Raw genomic sequence first — 22105 nt, forward strand, 5'->3', positions numbered from 1 at the left:
ACTCCCAAAAAGATTGAAAATTTGAAGAACAATTCATGTAACCAATATAAGTAGTTACAAGACTTTGAAGCTAAGTGACACTCTTTTATTTTCAAATGCACAAAGTTTGGTGACAACACCCAAAAAAAAAAAAAAAAATTTAACGTGTTCACATATTTTGAAAATTTAACCGCTAGATTCCATATTCTTTATGTTCTTAACATACATATTAAATTTTATGCTAATAAGATGATATTTACTATTTGATTCATAAACTTACTATTTATACATAATTTTAAATTACAAAAAATTTGAAATTTAAACATTTAATAGATGATACAACTTTTGATCAGGGATTTTTTTGAGAATTTGGTAAATATGAAGGATACAAGAAGAAAATATAATCCAATGGTAGATTTTTTAAAATTCAAATACAATAAAAAGATATTAAGCAAAATTGTAGCCGCCAAATTTTGTCATTTTCAAAATGAGGTCTAGCTCTTTTGGAAACAAATTTCTCTTCAAATTAGTTTAAAGAGAAACCGTTCAAACTTTTTATATATCTTTATATTGAGTATAAATTTTAAAAATCTAATCGTTGGATTGAATATTCTTATTATATCCTTCATGTATTTTAAGAATATAAAAAATCAATTGATATGTCATCAAATAAATGTTAAACTTTTAAGTTTTTGTGATCTAAAATTGTGTATAAAAAATAAGTTAATTGATCGAATAGTAAATAACATCTAATTTAAATGAAATTTGATATCCATGTTAAAAACATAAGAAACATGAAATTTAACAGTTAAATTTTTATAATTTACAAAATATATATATATATATATATGAAAAGTTTGAAGTGTTTCTCTCTAAACTAATTTGGAGAGATACTCTGTTTCTTTTGGAGTAAGAGTTTATCCTTTACACACATAACCAAAAAAAGAAAAAGAAAAAGAAAGATATATAATATTTTCTAGGAAGAACCTAGAACACAATTTTTTATATATTTATTTTGTACAGAATTTATATGTCTAAAAATTATGTATATGTATTATGTAAAATTGGATATTTGCAACTAAACATAGGAATGCCCCGGCTTGCTTGAGAGTTTTTAAGAAATCTTAAAATATTACCTCAAACCAAGCCCTGTACTTTGCAAACAACTAAGGGGAAAAGAGAGAAATAATATTACACTAAAATTAGATACAACTAGTCGGAAACCCGTGCAACGCATGGGAACTTACCTATTTATAATAGACTAAAATAATTTTATAAAATTTTAAATTGATTATGAAACTATACTATTGCATGAATTGCTCCTATTTTTTTGAGTTACAATTTGATGAATAAGCCAAATTTAGATATTGAAAAAAAAATAACTAAAAAGTTCTGATGTTAAAACGTTCGAAAGGGGAAAAAAAATCAGAAAATTTACTGGCACTGCCTAGAAATTATTGAAACAAAACAAAATATATATGACTACCAAATAGAGAAATATAAGAGAAAGATAGGTCACCTTCAAGAGAATAATTCATAGTTATAACAGTTGAAATTTGCTAAACTGTTTCAAATATTGCAAAAAATTGAACCCAAAAATTTAGATGGTCAAACTTTCAAAAGACAGTAAAATTAAAAATCAAAACATTCAGAACCTACAAATTAAAAAAAAAAAAAAAAAAAAAAGTCATTATTGCGAGACAATTTCAGTAAGGATGGAAAGCTTTTCTAAGTTTTTTTTATCAAATTCTTCCTAATTGATGAAAATTTTGGTTCAAATATTGTCGAACACTTTGAAGGTGCAAATAATATAGGCTTCCAACATAATATTTAATTAATAAACAAAGAAGCATGACACCATAAGAGAAAACATAAGATAACATATAGTGCATATACCTTACTCCACAGCTGTGAGAAAATATCCACACAAAAAGAATTGAAAACTTGTACATACATCTCCATAAGGTAAAGCTTAAGGTTATATAATCTAAAATAATATAGAATATAGCATCTTTGAACCACATAAAAAGTTAGCAAACTTGCTACAATATTTGTAGTTATATTATATATTGTAAAGTACTACTCCATACAAAACAAAAGCAAAAAAAACTAATTCACAAAAAAGAGAAAAAACAATAGCAAGCGTACCAAAGAAATTGAAGTTTAGGGTTTTCTCTCTTAGTGGAGACGAACAGAGGAGATTGATTTAGGGTTTTTAAAAATTTTGTCTCTTATATATATATATATATATATATATATATATATATAAAAGAGACTCCTGTTAGAACTCTCTCACTATTTAGTTTTAAAAATTAAAATTTTTTTAAATTAAAATGATGATGTGGAAAATTGTGGGAGTTTCAAAGGTTTCGGTTTTTTATATATAATATATATAATATAGATTATATTTATAAAAAATAAAATTTATGTATTTAGAATCAGCCACGATAATCAAATCATAACCCGAATATACAAAAACCATAGCATCCAAATCAATGGATATCCAAAACCTATAGAATTAGATACAAATAATAATCAAGCTAGTAAGGAACATTCTTTTGAAATTCCAAATTATTAAACCTAATTCTTAATCAAGCATCAAAACTACACATTGAAACTTAAAAAATAAAAAATGGAGGTCTTGATAGAGCTTTGTGACATTGTGGCACAGAGAACTTGGCCTAATTATTTCAGAAGTATCCTCGATTTAAAATTGGCAGCCCTAACCCTAACCCTAACTCTTAGTTCCTCATTTCCTCACCATTTGCTTCGATTCCTCAAATGGGACCCAAACTTGTCGGCATTGGGTTCATTGAGACAAAGTTGCGAATGCTATATGGAGACAAGATGATCTGCATAATGGATCCCAAATATATGATTCTGCTGGGACACTATTGACACAAAAGCTGTATATTTTGCAGGCCACTCTTCACCAACACTGTATGATGTACATATTGTAATATTTGAGGAAGCTGTGAAAATATTGTTCAAATGGTATGAGAAATTATTCATTCTTCTTGGAGGACCACCTCAACAATTAAAGTTTAGTGTTCCCCTCACCAAATAATATAGTGATATATGACAAAATTAACTGACTAAGATTCCTATAACAATCCTAATCACACCATCCAAAAATAAATAAATACTTTGCAGCTTGCACCACCAAAAATACTGCACGTAAACCCATTTTGGTACATATCTGCTGCATTGGAGTTGGAAGAAGTGGTGATAATTTTTTTTTTTTAATACTTTTTTTATGGTATGATTAGGATTGTAATTGGATCTTACTACATTAATTTGGACATATATCATTATATTATTAAGAGGGAGGACCACCAGGCATTACTGATGTGATCCCCTAAAAGAAATGAATAATTTCTTTAACTTCGAGTATTAGTAGAGGCAAAAACTTTCAAAAACTGTGCACCTAATTATTACTTCTTTTCCATTTCTCAAAGAAACCTAAAAAGTAGATATATTCAAAAATATTATTTATAATCTCTAATATATATATATAACTTAAACTATTTGATTTTTGATTCATCTCATAATATTATGCCACATAAGTTTTTTAGACCTCACCATTTTACAAATCATTATTCAAATGTACATGTATATATTTTAATTTTATTTATATTTAAACCCTCCATTAGAATCTTGCAAGGTATAACGTATTTTTTTAAAGAGTAGAATATATAATTTAATATAAAAACACAATCATATAAATTCCTAATGTTAGAATATATGGTTCCATATACCAAAAGAAAATCATAATAAATATCAATTAATAACTATCATAATGATCAAATTTCCTATTTAGACAAAAAAACAAATAAATAAAAGAGAGAGAGAAAAAAGTATATTACATCAAACTTCCCCATCCATTGCACGGGATCAACTGATATTTATATAGAATTGAAAACATTTTACTTTTGGCTAACCTCATAATAGTATTATATCACACAAGTTGTGGAGTCTTACAATCTTACATGTCCTTATTTTAATAATAAGTTTTAAGTTTTAAAAATTCTATTCATCATGCCATAATTTCATTAAATATATGACAGAGTAGATAATTTGATTTACAAATACAATCATAAAATACTTATTAACATAATTATAAATTTCGTATTTAAACCAAAAAAAAAAAAACTTTTATTAAACATTCTTATTTATTACATGGATTACTAACTAGTTATCATAAATGTATGAAGCATAAGCATAGAAGGAAAATATATCTGCAAATACTTCAAGAATTCAGGTAATACAATAAAGTATGGATTCTCTTTACGTTTATATCAAAGTTAAAACTTTATTTCTTGAATTTATCTATATATAGAGAGTTATTTCATTTAAAATTTTAAAAGATATGTCATTAGATTTTAAATTTGCAATATTTAATTTGAATCACCAAACAAATCCATTTCAAATGAAGATGATCCTTCTCTTTTACACCCATTGGCATCGTTTTATGTGTAAACTAACTATCACAAAAATAATCCTCTTCTCCACCTTCCTCCTCACCTCATCCTCTTTACCTTAATAGTGGTGAAGCCAGAGCTTTACTTTAGTAGGAGACAAGCTAGATATATCGATAATTTTTAAATCCACTAACACATGCAGGCACGAACACCAACACACACAATTAATTTTCTCATAGAATTATGAAAATTCCATCAATTCAGTTTGTGTAATTTAATACAAATATTTGTGTTCATTTGGTATTAATGATAAATAATATTCTTTAAATATTTTAAATCAAGATTTTTCTTGTTAAACAAATATTAAAGATTACATGTTAGAGTAGGATAATATTTTTAAAAACATAAAAGGTATACAAATCAATTAATTTTAAATACACTAAAAGATAAATATTACTTCTATATGCCTCAATGTGTATACTGTATTAAAAGAGAAATACAATAATAACAATACCAGATTATAATAAAAAAATCTTATGCTTATAGATGACAAAGTATAATATATCCTAGCTTTTAATCATAAAAATAAATCTTAGAATTTTTCTTATAATGGATAGGAAAAAAAATGTATTCTTGTATCCCAAACTCTCTAAATACAAAACAAAAACTTTTTTTTGAAAAATAAAAATATTTTATTAAAGTGATTTACATGATATCTTTAGGAACATATCCTTTAAATACTCGTCAAATTAATGAGTTATATTTGGTAAAAAAAATGAAAATTAAAAGGAAAAAGAGAGAGATTATAATACTTCAAAATTTAAAGTTTTTAAACTAGTGTTTGTATTCTTGCACCCCGCTATACACACACGGACGTACTTCTTTCTAAAAGAAATACGATTTCGTCTGTCGACCCTTTCTTTTCCTTCAACTTTAAATTGAATAAGAGCTTATATTATTTGAGACAAACTTCCGAAACTATACCACACAACAACAAAAGCAAGCTATATACATACAAATGCCCAAAGGTACAAAAGAACTAGAAAGTGAGATCTTTTGCAAAATTCACAATCATAGTTTATTATTGCGAATCCAAAAAGAGTTACATGCACAGAACCAATTCACTCTTTATTATAGTTTTTTGGATGAATAAAAAAAATTAGTACTCTCTTTTTTAATCACTAAAACAATGGGACTAATAATTACTACCTAACGTCATGTGGTTCATCAGCTAGCCTTGTTAAAAAATGAAATCTCCATTATTGTAGAAGCTATTTGAATCAACCCCACAAGAAAAAACAGTAGGTTGATGATCATGATCCATGTTGCCTTTTCGATCATCAAGGTCCCACAGGCTAAAGCGGAAGTCATCCTCTCTAATTGTATCCAACCATGAGGCAACATCTTGAGACATCACAGAAAAACATTGGTCCTCCAAAGTGGGGTACTCTTTCATCATCTCTTGTACTTCACTCCTCATATGATCATCACTTGTGTCTTCATCAGATATTGTTTCCCCTTTCATGCTAGCTTCCTGTGGTTCCTGCTCCTGTTTCTTTGGTGCTTGGTTCTGTTTCAGAGTTTGTGCCTTTTCCATATCTTGCTTCATAGAGGGTTTGCCTTTCTTCTTGAAATGGGTTCTCCAGTAGTTTTTGATCTCATTGTCTGTTCTTCCAGGCAAGTATCTAGCAATGGTTGACCACCTGTGTTTGCATATATAGAATTAATAAACTGATAAACAGTGATATATGATAAATTGAGAGAGAGAGAGAGAGAGAGTCATTACTTGTTACCCCAGAGAGCATGCATTTCAACTACAATGCCTTCCTCAAGAGGAGTTAATTGGCCTTTCTTGAGTCCAGGCCTAAGATAATTCACCCACCTTAGCCTGCAGCTCTTGCCACTCCTGTTCAAACCTGGTAATTAAGACAAAACAAATCAATTAAACACGGTCAAATAGGGTGGGATTTTTCATGGATGAGAAAGGATTGCCTTCAATTATCTAGTCCATAAACTAATTAAATTGACTTCCAGTGAACTTAAAACAAAAGGGTGCACAAATAAAACTCTTTAAGCTTCTCTTCCTCTCAATATGAGAAAACCAAAAATGACAAATTTTTGGCACAAATTTGATTAATTACGAAGCTCAATGGATTTAACAACAAAGAAGTACGGTTAAGATTTCACTTGAAATAGAGAGATTAAAATAAAGAGAGTTTAATTTTTTAGGATTGAAATTTATTTATTTAAACAAACAGTATATAATGTGACACGTCATTTAAAATTAACAGTACTTGATCGAAATTTTCCTCTCTTTCTCTCTTTGATTTTGTATCCCTTTACATGGCAAAAGCAGTATGAATTTACCTGTACATCTAGAGACAGAGCTCCATCTTCCCTCCCCATGCAAGTTGACATATTCACTAAGCAACCTATCTTCTTCAGAAGTCCATGGACCTTTCCTCCACTCTTGTTCTGGAATTCCCCAACCCATCTTTTAAGCTAATATTTCACTTTCAATTTGTATGCTAGTAAGTATTGTTGTCTTCAAATTGTATGGCAAAAATTTCTCAAATGGCTTGGCCTATTTATACTCTTAAAAAGTTACTCCAATGCTTTCATTTAATAAATTGATGATAATACTACAGCCAAGATCTTAGAATAGACCTTGATTTTTGTTCATGTTCCTTTTTAACAAAATCAACCATTTAGCCTCTAGTTTGAGTCCAAGTGTTACGAATATACATTGTGCGATCTGTCTCATATTTGTTGTGGCCAATTAGAGTGAAACAAGTGGGTCTTCTAGATCCCAGCGAGGCATCGGACGGTATTTCTTCAGTGCAAATGAGCGTGATTCACCAAGTGTGTAACACAACTGAAGCAACATCGTCAATCACAGGACAAAAGAAGTTTAATCTTTCATTCTCCCAAAAAAAAAAAAAAACAGTTTTCCTCGAATGGTCTTTTGCACCAATAAGAGTGCAACATCTGCTGGTAATATAAATATAAAATAATTCTCAAATGCGCGGGTTGGAGATATTTAGTTGTTTAATTATTATCTTAAATGAAAGGTTCTAGTATCCCTATTATGGTAAGGTGGGTCTTTAATTATATTCAAAGAAGGTGACGACGAGTCACCTAGTTTAGGTGTGGTCTTTGCACTGTATATATGTAAGCAGCGTATAAATTTAGAAAGTTAGGGCTTTCTTTGACTGAATAAAACAATTCTTTGTGCGCATTATTATTCCTATTTCTAGGTACCGATGGTAATTGGCAACTGGCCGGAACTTTCTATTTATATCAATAAAGTTAGTAAATGATACTAATAAGAGAGTTAGCAGGGGTACCCCTACTAAGTCAGACTCTAGGAGGTAAGTCACATATGGTCGCTCCCGCCCCTCTTTTGATTATAAAAAAAAATAAGAGAGTTCAAATCATTTAAAGTTCAAGATCAAAGAAATGCTTGATTTAATGGTGTTATAAAGAAGATGGAGCTTAACAATGTACACATATATAGCACATTTATCGTATATGTTGACTAGCTAGAATTCAAATTAACTTTCAATTGTAGTCTAATTCTCTGTTACATATCTAGTTTAATTTAATCTATTTTTAACTTTTGAGTTATTTCGTGAAAAAACAAATTTATTCCATTATTAGTTAACCATTAAAAATTGAGATTGACCTTATACCTGAATTGACATCTCCCCATGCACAAAGTGCTTGGAGGTCTAGGGGAAAAAGGGTTCGAACTGCGGAGTTAGCAGCATGTTGTAATTATTTCTCAAAAAAAAAAAAAAAAAAAAAGAGATTGACCTAGTTGAAAGACTAATACCACAAATATGTCTTTGCATTTGATGAAAAAGTACATCATTTCCACTATGTTCGTTTTTTATAGGTAATTTCTAATCTATACTAATACTACGAAGAAAAACATTTCAATAATGACATCCAAAAAGCTAATAGAACCCTTTATTTAACACTTTGGCGATAAATTTATGTTATAGATAATAACATGTATACAAGTAAAACAGCGGAAATTCAATAGCATTACTACAAAATATGTGCACCTATGGCTCAATCAATTGTCCCTAAAATCCCAAATCATTCAAACAAAACCCACTAGGTGGGTATGCAATACAAATAACTCTTACCAAATTATTTAATTAGGAAAAAAACAAGACCTAAGCAATTGTTAGGATCATAGATTGTCTTGTATTGCTGATGCAAGCTAGAAATTAGTTACTAGCAATTAGTGCAAATACGTGTCAATTGTAGGTGGTTATGGCAGTTGGTTATTAGATAGAGTAGGATTGATTGAGGAAGATATAAAAAAGGGGCACAATAAGAATGAACTCATTTTCAGTTTCTCTCTATCTCTCTAATTCTCTAGAACTTCTCTCTTTCTCTTTCCTTCCTTGGAGGCCCAACTGACCTCGAATCCAGCTATACAATCAAACCATAGATTTCAATCCTAACAGCAAACACCCACATTTTCCTTCAAAATACACACAGAACCTGAAAACACTATGATCAAACCCATTTTGAGTTATACATCTCAAATTTCAAACGAAATATTTAAGAATTTAAATTATATTAAAAAAAAAAAAAAAAAAAAAACACCAAGCTTAGCTCCTCATAGCCCTAAAATACCATTTTATATATCATTCAAAACCATCATGTTGTACCATTTTCATTAATTAGGTTTCAAAATTATTTTCAAAACTCTAAATACCCCACCAAAAATTAAACAAAAATTTAAACACAAAAAAATGTACATCCAAAGCACCAAAAAATAAAGAGAGACAATCTCATCATCATTACTATTGAATATATACATCTATACGTAAGTGCAAGCTCCAACCTAGTATAAAAATATAGGATTGGCCTTCATTCAACTTAAAACTCAATTAAAAATTGGATTTAACGTTGAATATACAAATTGTAATTTCTCCCTCCTTTTCAATTGCACGATCTGACTCACATTGACGCTTTAGAGGTAGTGTTATAAAAATGCTTAAGTTAAAGGAGGGTTGCTAATTATCATCAATTTATAATTCCAACTTAAAAAAAAAATCATATAATTCAAAAATTAAAATAATAAGGGAGGATTAATATTCTAAACTTAAATAATAATATTTAATTCTCTCTCTCTCTTACTTTTAATTAAACAATACCGAACTGGTTCTCTCTCTCTCACATTATTTTTCTGCTCTCTTCCTTCTCTCTTCAGACCCAAAACCCAAAGCCAACAACCACCTCCCACTAAAGCTCAACCCAACCACCAAAAGCCAACAATCACCACCACCACTGAAACACAATAGAAATGGAAAAAAAAAAAAAAAAAATAGCACCAGCCACCACCACCACCGAACCACAACAACCTACAAATCAACAACCACCACCACTACATCATTGACACACCAAAAACCCAAAAATTTCAACAAAATTTCCATACCCACCGAGCCACAAACAACCATTGAAATACATACCCATTGCCATTGCCAAACTCACTGTCGAATCACCAGCAGAGATCCATACCCAAACCCATTGCCAAGCGACAAACAACCACTAGGATTACTACCCTTCAGTTCTGAGATGAGAACAAAGACCCAAAACCCATGCAAGACCCAAGATCCATACCCTTCAATTGTGCCAAGCCACAAACGAGTGTTCTTCAAGCGATCTAAACCTAAGACCCATGCAAGCAATCTTCAAGCAAAAACAATCTAAACCCAGAATTGCACTAGGTTTAGGTTTGTTGTGGGTCTGGGTTTGCCGCCATGGGTTGCTGGTTTTTTTTTTTTTTTGGTGTTGATGGTAGATTATGGGTTGCTGGTGGTGGTGGTGTCAGGTGTGTGTAGTGCAACAGTGGTGGGCATGTGGTGATGGTGGTTTCAGTCAATTTGTGGTTGTGGTTGAACAAAATAGGAAAATAAAATTGTGGTGTTGGAGGATATATTATTTTATTAGGTAGATATATTATTTTAATGAGTAGAATAGGAAAATAAAAGTTGGGATGTTAGGAGTGTTATAAAATGGTATGGTATAATTGATAAAGTAACTTTTTGAGATGATAAAATAGGATAGAGTAGTATTTTCTGATGCGAATGCTCTTAGTGATAATTTAATTGAGGGTGATTTTGTACATAGAGATTTGTATCTGTAGAGAGAGAAAAATTGTGTAGGTATTTGTAAGCAAGAACATACTCCTTAGGAAGAGACTTATTTGTCATGAATAAATGTTTCAATTTCAAGAGTCATGCCCTTATCCAAATTCCAGTTAATCAATAATTCTCTACAGAATAAAAAATCCATTCTATGTGAAGCAACACCATCTACTAAATGGGAGCTGTTGCACGTATGGAGGTGCACAATACTATGGTGTGATCGCTCATAAATTATACACTAATATCTCACACTTGATCGCAACATAACCAATGGTGTTAGCTTTACTTGGCATGAAGTATGGTCCATGCGGTTTGCCTCATGACAACTCTCATAATCTATGATACCCCATAAATCAGCCTCAGTGCGTGACCCCTTGGCTAAATTGATTGATCCACTATAATAAATAGAGACTTCAATGCCCAAATTTATGCCAAAAAAATTGAGTTCAAAATTAATTAAGAAAATACAATAATAACTCTCTTGGAATAAATCCAATCACCCAATGAAAAAGTTAGAACCTAGCTAATGAAACCGATAAACCAACAAATTTCTTCTTTGAAAGCTACAACTCATTGTGGTTGCAACACCCAAAGCATCTCCTCTTAGAGAAATCTCCAATTTTTCCTTGTGTCTCAATTAGAAGTAATAATGAAAAATAAATAACATAAACAAAAATTAAAAAAAAAAAAAAAAAAAAAAAACTCTCTTGGGAAAAATACACAAACCCATCGTAATTACGCATAAAATACAGATTTTATTGTATTGTGTTGTTTTCTTTTTTTAGTTTTTAGTTTATTCCTTCTCTTCTTTTTTATTCACACAATTCAGCTTGCAGAATTTCTCTCTGCCTTCTTCCACACGACTTGCACTCTTGTCTTCAATACAAACACGCAAGACAGACTTCCTTACGTAGGAAAAGTAATTAAGCAGCTTTCTTCATTTCTGTAAGCACACGTAATCTCTCTCTAAAAGAAATGCGATTTCTATTTTCTCCTATACACCGACCCTTTCTTTTCCCCAACTTTCTTTTAATTGAATAAGAGACATGAATTAATCGGCAATGAAGGCTCATTTTAGAGCTTATATTATTAGCTAGCTAGCTAGAGATAAACATCCGAAACTAGAGCACACAACTACAAAAGCAACCTTAATGCAAATGCAAAAAGTTTTTTTTTTTTGGCGCAAATGCAAAAAGTTGTGAAAGAAGAGAGATCTTTTGCAAATTCACAATCATTCTATATATTATTAACAATCAAAAAAGAGTTACATGCACAGAACCGATTAGACTCTTTATTATAGTATTTTGTATGAATGAAAAGAATTAGTATTGTTTTTTATCACAAAATAATGTGACTAATAATTACTACGTACCTACGTCATGTGATTGGGGCCACCCAAGTCCTAGGCAACTTAGGCCCAAGTCTAAGCCCCCATCACAAAAAATATTTACCTTTTACAAAACATGTCTTCATTCTATTGTAAAATGTTCAAAATTTTATAAAATATATGAATTTTTTTAGAAGGTTGTGCACTTTTAATTATTAGTGATGTTATGAATATCACAAATTTTACTATAGATTTATAAATTGACATGTTACCAATCATAAAAAAGTATTTTAAATATTCATCAATTACATGGACAAAATGGGCTTCTGCCCTTTTTCATAAAATTAATTAACCTTTTGCCCTTCTTTCCAAACTAAATAGGGAAATGCCCCTCTTTTGAAACTCGACTTTTTCAAAATCAAGTTAAACCCTATAAATTGCCTATAACTCGATTTCATGGATATCAAGTTACGAAACGCCACTATAGGTCCTTAAAAACGTCATTATAGGTCCTTAAAAACGTCACTATAGGGCTTTAGAATTTTTTTTTTTTTTTAAACTTGATTTTGAGAAAGTCGAGTTTCAAAAGAGGGGCATTTCCTTATTTAGTTTGGAAAGAAGGGAAAAAGGCTAATTAATTTTGTGGAAAAGGGCAAAAGCCCATTTTGTCCTCAATTACATTATTGAAGCTTATCAACCACTGTTATTGTCATATTATATTGTGAACATTTTGTAGTACCTTTAGCATTTTCCCTTTTTTTTTATTTCTAACAAGGCTTTAAAATTTTTTTACAAATGTGTTAGATCATCGATAATGATTAATCTCTCTTAATAGTTTGAAACTTTCATATTTGTAAACTAATCTACTACAAAGCCACACATCAATTAATCTCATAGATTATACATTAGATTATAATGTAATTAACTATGTATCATCATATATTCAAGATAAATTAATTTTCTTTTTAAAAAATAATATATATATATTTTTTATTTTTGTTAAATTTATGTTTCAACTATGATATTCAATTTTCTATATGAAATTAACCTTAGTTTTAGTTAGTATTATTCATTAAATTGTGTATTCAATACATCAAATTAACCTCAATTTGATTAACATTAAATAATTTTATTTAATTACCACCATACATATTTAATGCGATAATCACTCCACAAGTATAAGTGTTTGTGAGGTATGGAGGGCAAGGGTCAAAGTTCAAGTCTCCAAGAGAAAGCTTCACACACATATACACTTCAATTAGTTTAGAGTAGAAATTCTATCTTGTATAAAATAATAATAATTTTATTTAATTAATATATACATATAAAAAGCCTCACATAAATCTTTCGCCTTAGGCCCTAAATTAAGTTGGGCCAGCCTTGTGGTTCATCAGCTAGCCTGAAATCTCCATTATTGTAGAAGTTTCTTGAATCAATTCCACAAGAAAAACCAGTAGGTTGATGATCATGATCCAGGTCACCCTTTGGATCGTCAAGGTTCCACAGGCTAAAACAGAAGTCATCCTCTCTAACTGTATCCAACCATGATGCAACATCTTGAGACATCACAGAAAAGCATTGGTCCTCCAAAGTGGGGTACTCTTGTATGACAAGCTTCTCTTGTTTTTCCTGTACTTCACTACTCATCTGTTCACCACTTGTGTCTTCATCAGATATTGTTTCCCTTTTCATGCTATCTTCTTGTGGTTCCTGCTCCTGTTTCTTTGGTGGTTGTTTTTGTTTTAGAGTTTGTGCTTTTTCCATATCTTGCTTAGAGGATTTGCCTTTCTTCTTGAAATGGGTTCTCCAGTAATTTTTGATCTCATTGTCTGTTCTTCCAGGCAAGTATCTAGCAATGGTTGACCACCTATGTTTGCATATATAGAATTAATAAACAGTGATGTATAAGATATTAAGGGAATGTGTGAGAGAGAGAGAGAGAGCCATTACCTGTTACCCCAGAGAGCATGCATTTCAACTACAATGCCTTCCTCAAGAGGTGTTAATTGGCCTTTCTTGAGCCCAGGCCTAAGATAATTCACCCACCTTAACCTGCAGCTCTTGCCACTCCTGTTCAAACCTGGTAAGACAACAAATCAATTAAACAAAAGGGTACACAAAAAAGATACTGTAAAAACATAAACGACTCTTTTAAGTTTCTCTTTCTCTAAATATGAGACAGCCAAAAATGACAATTTAGGCACAAATTTATTTAACTAGAAGCTCAATGGATTCAATAACAAAACCAAGTACTATTGAGTAGATTCTCTCAATTTCACTTGAAATAGAGAGTGTAAAATACAGAGAATTTATTTTACAGTTAAGATTTATTTATTTGATCAAATAGTATATAACGTTGCACATCATTTAAAATTTGATAGAAATTTCCCTCTATTTCTCTCTGATTTTGTCTCCTTTTACATGACAAAAGCAGTATTGATTTACCTGTACTCTTGGACACAGAGCTCCATCTTCCCTCCCCATGCAACTTGACATATTCACTAAGCAACATATCCTCTTCAGGAGTCCATGGACCTTTCGTCCACCCTTGTTTTGGAATTCCCCAACCCATCTTTGAAGCTAATATTTCACTTTAAATTTGTTTGCTAATAAGTATTGTTGTCTTCAAACTGTATGGAAAATATTGCTCAAATGGCTTAGCTTATATATAGTCTTCAAAAGTTACTCCAATGTTTTCAATTAATAAATTGATGATCTTACTACCGCCAAGATCCATGAATAGAACTTAATTTTCTCCATGTTCCCTTTTAACAAAATGGACCATGTAGCCTCTACTTTGAGTCCAAGTGTTACAAATATACATGGTGCTCGTTGTCTCATATCTTTGTGGCCAATTAGAGTGAAACAAGTAGGTCTTCTAGATCACAGCGAGGTCAGCGCAAATAAGTGTGATTCACTATGTGTGTAACACGTACAACTAAGGAAACATCGTCAGTCATAGGACTAAAGAAGTATTTAATCTTGGTTCACCCAAGAAAGCAAGTTGGTGTGTTTCCTCAAAAAGGATTTTATTCCAGTAAGTGTGTACCATTTGTTTTGATGCTGTATATAAAAAATATTTTTCAATTGCGTGGGTTAGTGATTTTTTATTGTCTAAATTATTATCATAATGAAGGTTCTAGTACGCCTGTTATGGTAATGTGGGTGTGTTTGTATTCGAAGAATGTGACGAAGAGTCAGCTAGTTTAGGTATGTGGTCTTTGGACTTTATGTAAGCAGCATACAGATTTAGAAAGTTAGGGCTTTCTTTAACTGAATAAAACAATACTTTGTGCGCATGATTATTCCTATTTATAGGTGCCGATGGTAACTAGAAAACATTCCATTAATATCAATAAAGTTAGCAAATGATACTATATTACTATATGAGAGTTCAAATCTTGTAAAACAGTTACAAGATCAAAGAAATGCTTGATTTAATGGTGCTAAAAAGCAGATGGGGCTTAACAATAGGGCCACATAGCACTTATTAAGTTATAATATTTGCGTTGATTGCAACTCAAGAGATTGTAATTGAAACACGTTGTTTAGGCCCTAGACTTAACTATCAATTTAAATAATTTATTCAATTATTCAATCAGAACGTTTTAGGGTGAGGTTGTCCTTATTATTGTTCGTATTATTAATTGTGTTTTATTCACTTTTTGTTTATAACAAAACACTGTTTGAACTTCTCTATGCTAAACTCCCTCACTAATCTTCAATATGTGTCTTTGGTTGTTCCTATGTTTTCAACCTAGTTTGCTCCATATGAACATTCCAAACTTAAGCCTCCATCTTGATTACGTTGCTTCCTTAGCTATGGAATTACCCAAAAAGGTTATCGTTGCTATAACCTTAACCTCATAACTAAATGCCTTCTCCACATGTGGAGTTTAATTATTGGGAACGTTGATCTCTCTATAGTCTCTGAAGCTTCCCCTATTCTTCCTCCAATCTCAAAATACCGTCATCAGAGATACTAAACTTAGGTTTCTTTTTGTTGGGAAATTTAGGGGGTGTTTGGTTTGTCAATTTCCATAACTCATATCTCTGTTTCCATAATTTATAACTCAAAAATGGTGGAACCCATAACAAAAAGGTTGTTTGGGAAGTCTATAACTCTGTTTCCATCACTCAATTCTCTGATTTTTGAGTTATGAGTTATGGAAACTGAAAACACATTTTGGCTGTTTTCAGTTTCCATAACTCATAACTCAATGGCAATATTGTAATTAAACACACATAGGGGACCACAAACAGTACCCAACCGCACCTTTTGACCACTTTTGACTCTTTTTTTTTTCCTTTCTTCTTTTGGGTTAGCTGTTCTGTTCTTTTTTTTTTTTTTTTTTTCACTGGTTCAATCTGTTCTGGGTTTTTTTTTTTCTTCACTAGTTCGGTCTTCAGATTCTGGTTTTTTTTTTCTTTTTTTTTTCACTGGGTTCGGTGATACTGAATGAAAAAAAAAAAAAAAAAAAAAACAACAACAACAACCCTGCACCATGTGATAGGTATGGGACCCACAAATAGTGTGAAAAATATTGAGTGATGACAAGTGAGTAATGGTGTCAAACGGGTAGGGTATTTTGAGTGATGAGTGACGGAAATTGAGTGATGGAAATTGAGTGATAAAAAAAAGTAAACCAAACATGACCTTAGACCATGGTTGATAGAATTAACAAATTTTAAATTCAAGCTGTTAATTAGATTTATTATGAATAAACCTTGTTAAAACAAACTAACATCAATATTATGCACAGCAAAAAAGTAAATAAGATAAGATATGATGACTCAAAAAAACTAATGAAACAAATTAGTTTCACAGTAAAAAATCTGGGAGGAAACCTTTCCAAAAAGCAATTTACTATAGTAAAAGAGAAGTTTCAGATCTAGTACAAAACTTTTGTCCCTAGACTCTACAATCCCCATAAATGAACTTACAGTAGAAACCTTCTACCGCTTCAGAATCTCTGAACTCTTCAATATATGAACGCCACCCTTTTGCACGAATCTCAGTACGTAACTAACTAATAATGCACGGCTCCCAATATGTGACTAACTCCAACAACTTGAAGATGTCGTTGGCTGCAAAGTTCTTCACTTCATCAATAATGAAGATCAAGAAGCACTTGGTTACAAAACCCTGAGGTGCAAAAACACAGTAACTTCTTTCAGAGAGAATAAAGCACTAAATCATTGTTTGCATGTGTTCTCCTTGTATTCTCATGTGTGACGGCCTCTAAAATAAACCTTATATATGTCTAGGGTTGTGAGAAAAGAAACCCTACACAAATACATAAGCATGGGTTGAAAATCAGATCTGAAAATTCTGATTTTGTAGATCTCGATAGATACAGTATCTATTGAGCAGCTGTCAAGACCTCGATAAATATATCTATCGAGCTTTAATGAACAACACTTCTTGACTTGTTTCTTGAACAGATTTGCATAGTTTCAATACTAGACTGAACTCTTATTCCTTGAAGTACCAAACCCATCCTAAATCTACCAAATTACAATTAAAGTGCATTTTGTTAAAGGATTTAGCCAATTCTATATGACATATGTTCTAACAAGTTCTACATATGTCCTAACACTTTCCTTTAAGCACCTCATCCATATTTTCATCAAATGTGAATCGTTAATATGCGACAATTTAATTTTCTCAACTTGGGAGTAAACTCATGTTTCTTTCCTTTAAGCGCCTCATCTATAATTTTCATCAAATGTGAATTGTCAATATACGACAATTTAATTTTCTCAACCTAAGTTGGTTGTATGCTCAAACTAGCCAAGTAAGCCCTAAAGTATTAGACTATCACAACTTTGATCTCCATTCTTTCTAAATCAATAATTATTTGTCTTTGAGTGGTTAGCAAAGCAGCTGAAAAACTTGAAGACTTTCTACTAAGTGCATCAAACAAACATACATTAACCTTACCGAGATAATAGTTAATAGAGTAGTCATAGTCCTTAGTCAATTTGAACATCTTTGTTGCCTCATTTTAACTCTTTTTGGGCAAGTAGATACTTTAAATTCTTATGATCTGTGAAAAATATCTTGCATCTCTCATGTTTCCAAATTTTTAATGCAAACACAACTACAACTAACTCCAAGTCATAAATGAAGTAATTTTATTCATAATCTAGAGGGATAGTTAACATTGGAGTTGTGTGACTAATCGTTGCTTTAGCTCTCAAAAGCTACGCTCACGCTTTTTCTTCCACTCAAATGTAGCATTCTTCTAAGTTAGCTATCACAAAGGAGCTGTAATGCGGGAAAATTCTTCTACAAGTTGACCTTCTATAATAACTTGCAATGCCCAAGAAACTCCTAACTTCACTTACGTTAGTTGGCATATCACAATTAACCACAATTTCAATCTAATTGAGTAAATATGAACATCTTGAGCTAGACTGTGGAAAATGCTTATTTATATTATTTTGTTTAGCAAACAAGCTATTCCCACTATTTGTACAGACACAATATAATATATATATATATATATATATAGAGAGAGAGAGAGAGAGAGAGGATTTTTCATAGTAAATAACCTCTATTCTTTCTTCTCTATTTTCCTTTCTGTCAACACATGTTAACCATATCAAATTGAGCAAAGTTATAACACGCGTATTTGCAGTCACATGGCATACATCTAGGAGACTGTGATATACCTGAGCTAATTTCTCGCTTATTTGAAGACAGAGACCATTATGCATAAACTAAGAAATAGGACTTACGCCTGTTTGTGCCACTTACTTCTATATATTAATCTGTGGATCCAACATAATATTTCCTCTTTGCTTGGAGGTATGTAGGAATTAGAATATTTCATAAATAAATAAAAATGTAGGAATTAGAATCTATAGGGTTTAGAATTCCTCATTCTCCACTGAAGTCCTGTAAGACAAAATTTGGAGAGCAGTGTACATATGAGAGAGAGAGATGAAAAGGAGCCCAGAAGGAATATAGGCTAGATTTTCAGCAAACAGTGGTGATCTTTCTGTTTTAAAATTCTAGTATCAATTATTAACTGCCAATTTATATATAATGTTACATGCTGGGAAAAACAAGAATTAGACTTAATATATCCAAAAAAAAAGAAAAAGAATTTAGACTTGATAGCTAGATACATATTGCCACAGAGAGAGCCTTTATGTATCATATGTTTAATCAGCCTTTGGCCTATTTAATGTACCCTCCACTTTGTTTTTTTTTTTTTTTTCTTAGATTGATTCTGCATGGATGGCCGGTTAATTTGTTGCACAGACTTGTCTCATCCATGCGACTGTGTAATCATCAGCGAAGTTCCACAGGCCACTCGATAGCCCATCATCTCCGACTGTGTCGAACCACGATGCAAAATCTTGATACATCTTAGGCATGCACTGGTCCTCCGAATTTGGGTTCTTCAGAACCATCTGTTGCCTAATTCCGTGAGTCTCACTCATTTCCTCAGTGCTTGTCTCTGCTTGAGAAAAGACGGTTTTTATGTCATGTTCTTGAGATTGCTGCACTTCTTGCTGTTGCTGTAGTAGTAGCTGTAGCTGCTGTTGTTGTTGTTTTTGTTTTAGAATTTGCTGTTTGCGCTTTTCTTGCTTCTGAGAGGATTTTTCTTTCTTCTTGAAATGGGTTCTCCAGTAGTTTTTTATCTCATTGTCTGTCCTCCCAGGCAAGTATCTAGCAATGGTTGACCACCTATGTTTGCATAGAATTAATTTAGAAACATGCTAAATTTAGCATAGAATGTTTATAAAGTGATGTAGTAATAAAAGTGATTGAAGAACTTCAATAGCATCATAAATAATTTTTTTTTTTTTTTTTTTTGGTATTTAGTGACATATTAGTTTATAACTTATGCAGTAAAATTGGTAATATTCATAACATCACTAGAGAGAGAGAGAGAGAGAGAGAGAGAGAGAGAGAGAGAGAGAGAGAGAGAGAGAGAGAGAGAGAGAGAGAGAGAGAGAGAGAGAGAGAGAGAGAGAGAGAGAGAGAGAGAGAGAGAGAGAGAGAGAGAGGTGCATTACTTGTTGCCCCAGATAGCATGTAGTTCAATAATGATGCCTTCCTCCTGAGGAGTTAACTGGCCTCTCTTGAGACCAGGCCTGAGATAATTCACCCACCTAAGCCTGCAACTCTTCCCACTCCTATTGAGACCTGAAATTTAAATTAAAAAAAAAAAAGAAAAAAAAAAAAGAAGGTAAATTAACCTTATTACTGAGATAAAGTATATAAAAGCTTGTAAGCATGTCTAACAATGGACTCAAAGCTCCTCTTCAAGCCCCCCCAAAAAGAAGAAGCATATATAGCCAAAACCAAATTTTTGGAAAAGAGTTATTTCATTGTGAATTACTTGATCAGCTAGAGAAGCTCAAAGAATTCAAAGGGTTTTTATTTTTATTTTGTTACTATTCTCCTATCCCCAAACATAGCAATAGTAGCATATATGAATACCTGCAGATCTAGCCACAGAGCTCCATCTTCCCTCCCCATATAAGCTTACATATTCACTAAGTAATTTATCCTCTTCAGGAGTCCAAGGCCCCTTCTTCCACCCTTGTTCTTGCATCCCCCAACCTATCATTGTTGCCATCAAAATTTCAGCTTCACTTCCTACGTACGCACCTTGTTTTCAAATTCTATGACACAATATGCACAATAGGATTACCTTATATATCATCCTTGATATGTCACATTTACATTTTTATATATTACATTGTTGATCTTACTAGGACCAAAATCTTGAATCGAATATTTTTGCCTGAATTCTTTATAGCGATAATGACCCTTCACCCTCTAACATGAACCCATGTGTTACTATAACCATGGTGCTAACCAGCTCGGTTTTATTATTTTATTTCTTATAGCTAATTAGAATGATACAAGTGCGTCTTCTAAATCCTAGGGACAGTACTACACAAGTCTTCAATGCCAATATTTTTGAAATTTCAATTCCTAACTCAACACTAGCTAATAGCTATGTTGTTAAGGGTTAGATTAAACAAGGCATAATCTGGATACAGCCAAAAAAGAAGAAGCTAATGGGTTGTTGATAAATAGTCGAAAATGGCTCTTGCTCCAATTGTTATGTACCATTTGTTGATATATAAAATCCTTAATTGCATGCCTTTGAGTTTATTAATCACTATGAGCCATATTAAATAAACATAAAATAAAGTGGGTTCTAGCTTCTAGCTGGGATTCCAATTTGGGTGATGGGTATCTATATTTGCAAAAAGGAGACTACCTAAATGAGTCACCTATCCTACATATAGTAATTCATGCTTATGTAAGGAGCATATTTAGAGTGTCGGGGCATTGTTTAATTGGTTAATCTAAGCTTTTTAAGACCGCTTTGCTTATATATAGGTATCGATGCTAACATAAACTATTTATTAATACGAAAGGTATCAAATCTCAAAAGATACAGAAACTACATGATATTATAAAGTTTCAATGATCATAGTCAAAAATGCTTGATATGATATTACTAAGACGAAGATGCAGAGTTTTATCAGACTTTTGCTTATTAGAGTTCCCCATTAAATTAAAATATAATATTTTGGGTGGCATTTAGCTGTGTCATAAGCATGGAGATGTGTTGCCCATCCTCCAATCCTTTATTAGTCAAATTGTTTATTCAGTGGCCCTGAAGCAGAGTTTTTCTTGAGAGATTGGGGACCAGCCATTTGTATGTTAACCATTTGATGAGATTTATGAAGGGTCTTGAAAGGAAACATGTAATAATAATCTTCTCTATACATATATCTTAAAAGAACAAAGAAGACTTTACGTCGTAATGCTTCTAGATGATTGAACTTTTGACATCATGGATCTCATGAATTCACTGATAAACTATGTAATTGAAGCAAAAATGAAATAAATAAATAAAATCCACGCTCTACTGAAGATTCTAAGATTCTGTTTGGAAAAATAAATTACTACAACCTGTTAAGTTATGAAATCTTTTAATCAAAACTGCATACATGGCATAAGTAGATTGATACCTTAATTTCCATATTTTTATATTGGCAATCATGAACAAATATGTAACAGTTTAGAACTTAGCTTGTTTATAAATAGATCTACTTACATTGGATTATATTTGATCAAGACAAATCAAGTTCAAAACAGTAGAAGACTCAACAAGCAGAAAATGGACTGCTATTGTGCTGCATTTCAACTGCTGCTTGACAAGTCA

General features: G+C 31.7%; 2 protein-coding genes across 4 annotated transcripts; both read right to left on the bottom strand.

Annotated features, from left to right (window-relative positions):
* Nucleotides 1-5397: 5397 nt before the first annotated feature.
* Nucleotides 5398-20570, bottom strand: LOC126714385 (MYB-like transcription factor EOBI). Of its 3 annotated transcripts, none has more exons than XM_050414519.1 (3): nucleotides 6768-6944; nucleotides 6187-6316; nucleotides 5398-6103 (listed from the first exon to the last, which is right to left on the bottom strand). In XM_050414519.1, the coding sequence occupies exons 1-3, from the start codon at nucleotides 6892-6894 to the stop codon at nucleotides 5641-5643; spliced, it is 720 nt and encodes a 239-aa protein (XP_050270476.1). In that variant the 5' UTR covers nucleotides 6895-6944; the 3' UTR covers nucleotides 5398-5640. The 3 variants fall into 3 exon arrangements, with proteins under 3 accessions (XP_050270476.1, XP_050270475.1, XP_050270477.1); XM_050414518.1 differs by lacking the exons at nucleotides 6187-6316; nucleotides 6768-6944 and adding exons at nucleotides 19932-20061; nucleotides 20359-20570 and having other exon boundaries at nucleotides 5406-6103; XM_050414520.1 differs by lacking the exons at nucleotides 5398-6103; nucleotides 6187-6316; nucleotides 6768-6944 and adding exons at nucleotides 18766-19599; nucleotides 19932-20061; nucleotides 20359-20557.
* Nucleotides 13235-14526, bottom strand: LOC126714384 (MYB-like transcription factor EOBI). The gene is made up of 3 exons (XM_050414517.1): nucleotides 14343-14526; nucleotides 13848-13977; nucleotides 13235-13764 (listed from the first exon to the last, which is right to left on the bottom strand). The coding sequence occupies exons 1-3, from the start codon at nucleotides 14467-14469 to the stop codon at nucleotides 13257-13259; spliced, it is 765 nt and encodes a 254-aa protein (XP_050270474.1). The 5' UTR covers nucleotides 14470-14526; the 3' UTR covers nucleotides 13235-13256.
* Nucleotides 20571-22105: the final 1535 nt, after the last annotated feature.

The sequence above is a fragment of the Quercus robur genome, chromosome 2 (genome assembly GCF_932294415.1).
Source record: "Quercus robur chromosome 2, dhQueRobu3.1, whole genome shotgun sequence".
NCBI lineage: Eukaryota > Viridiplantae > Streptophyta > Magnoliopsida > Fagales > Fagaceae > Quercus > Quercus robur.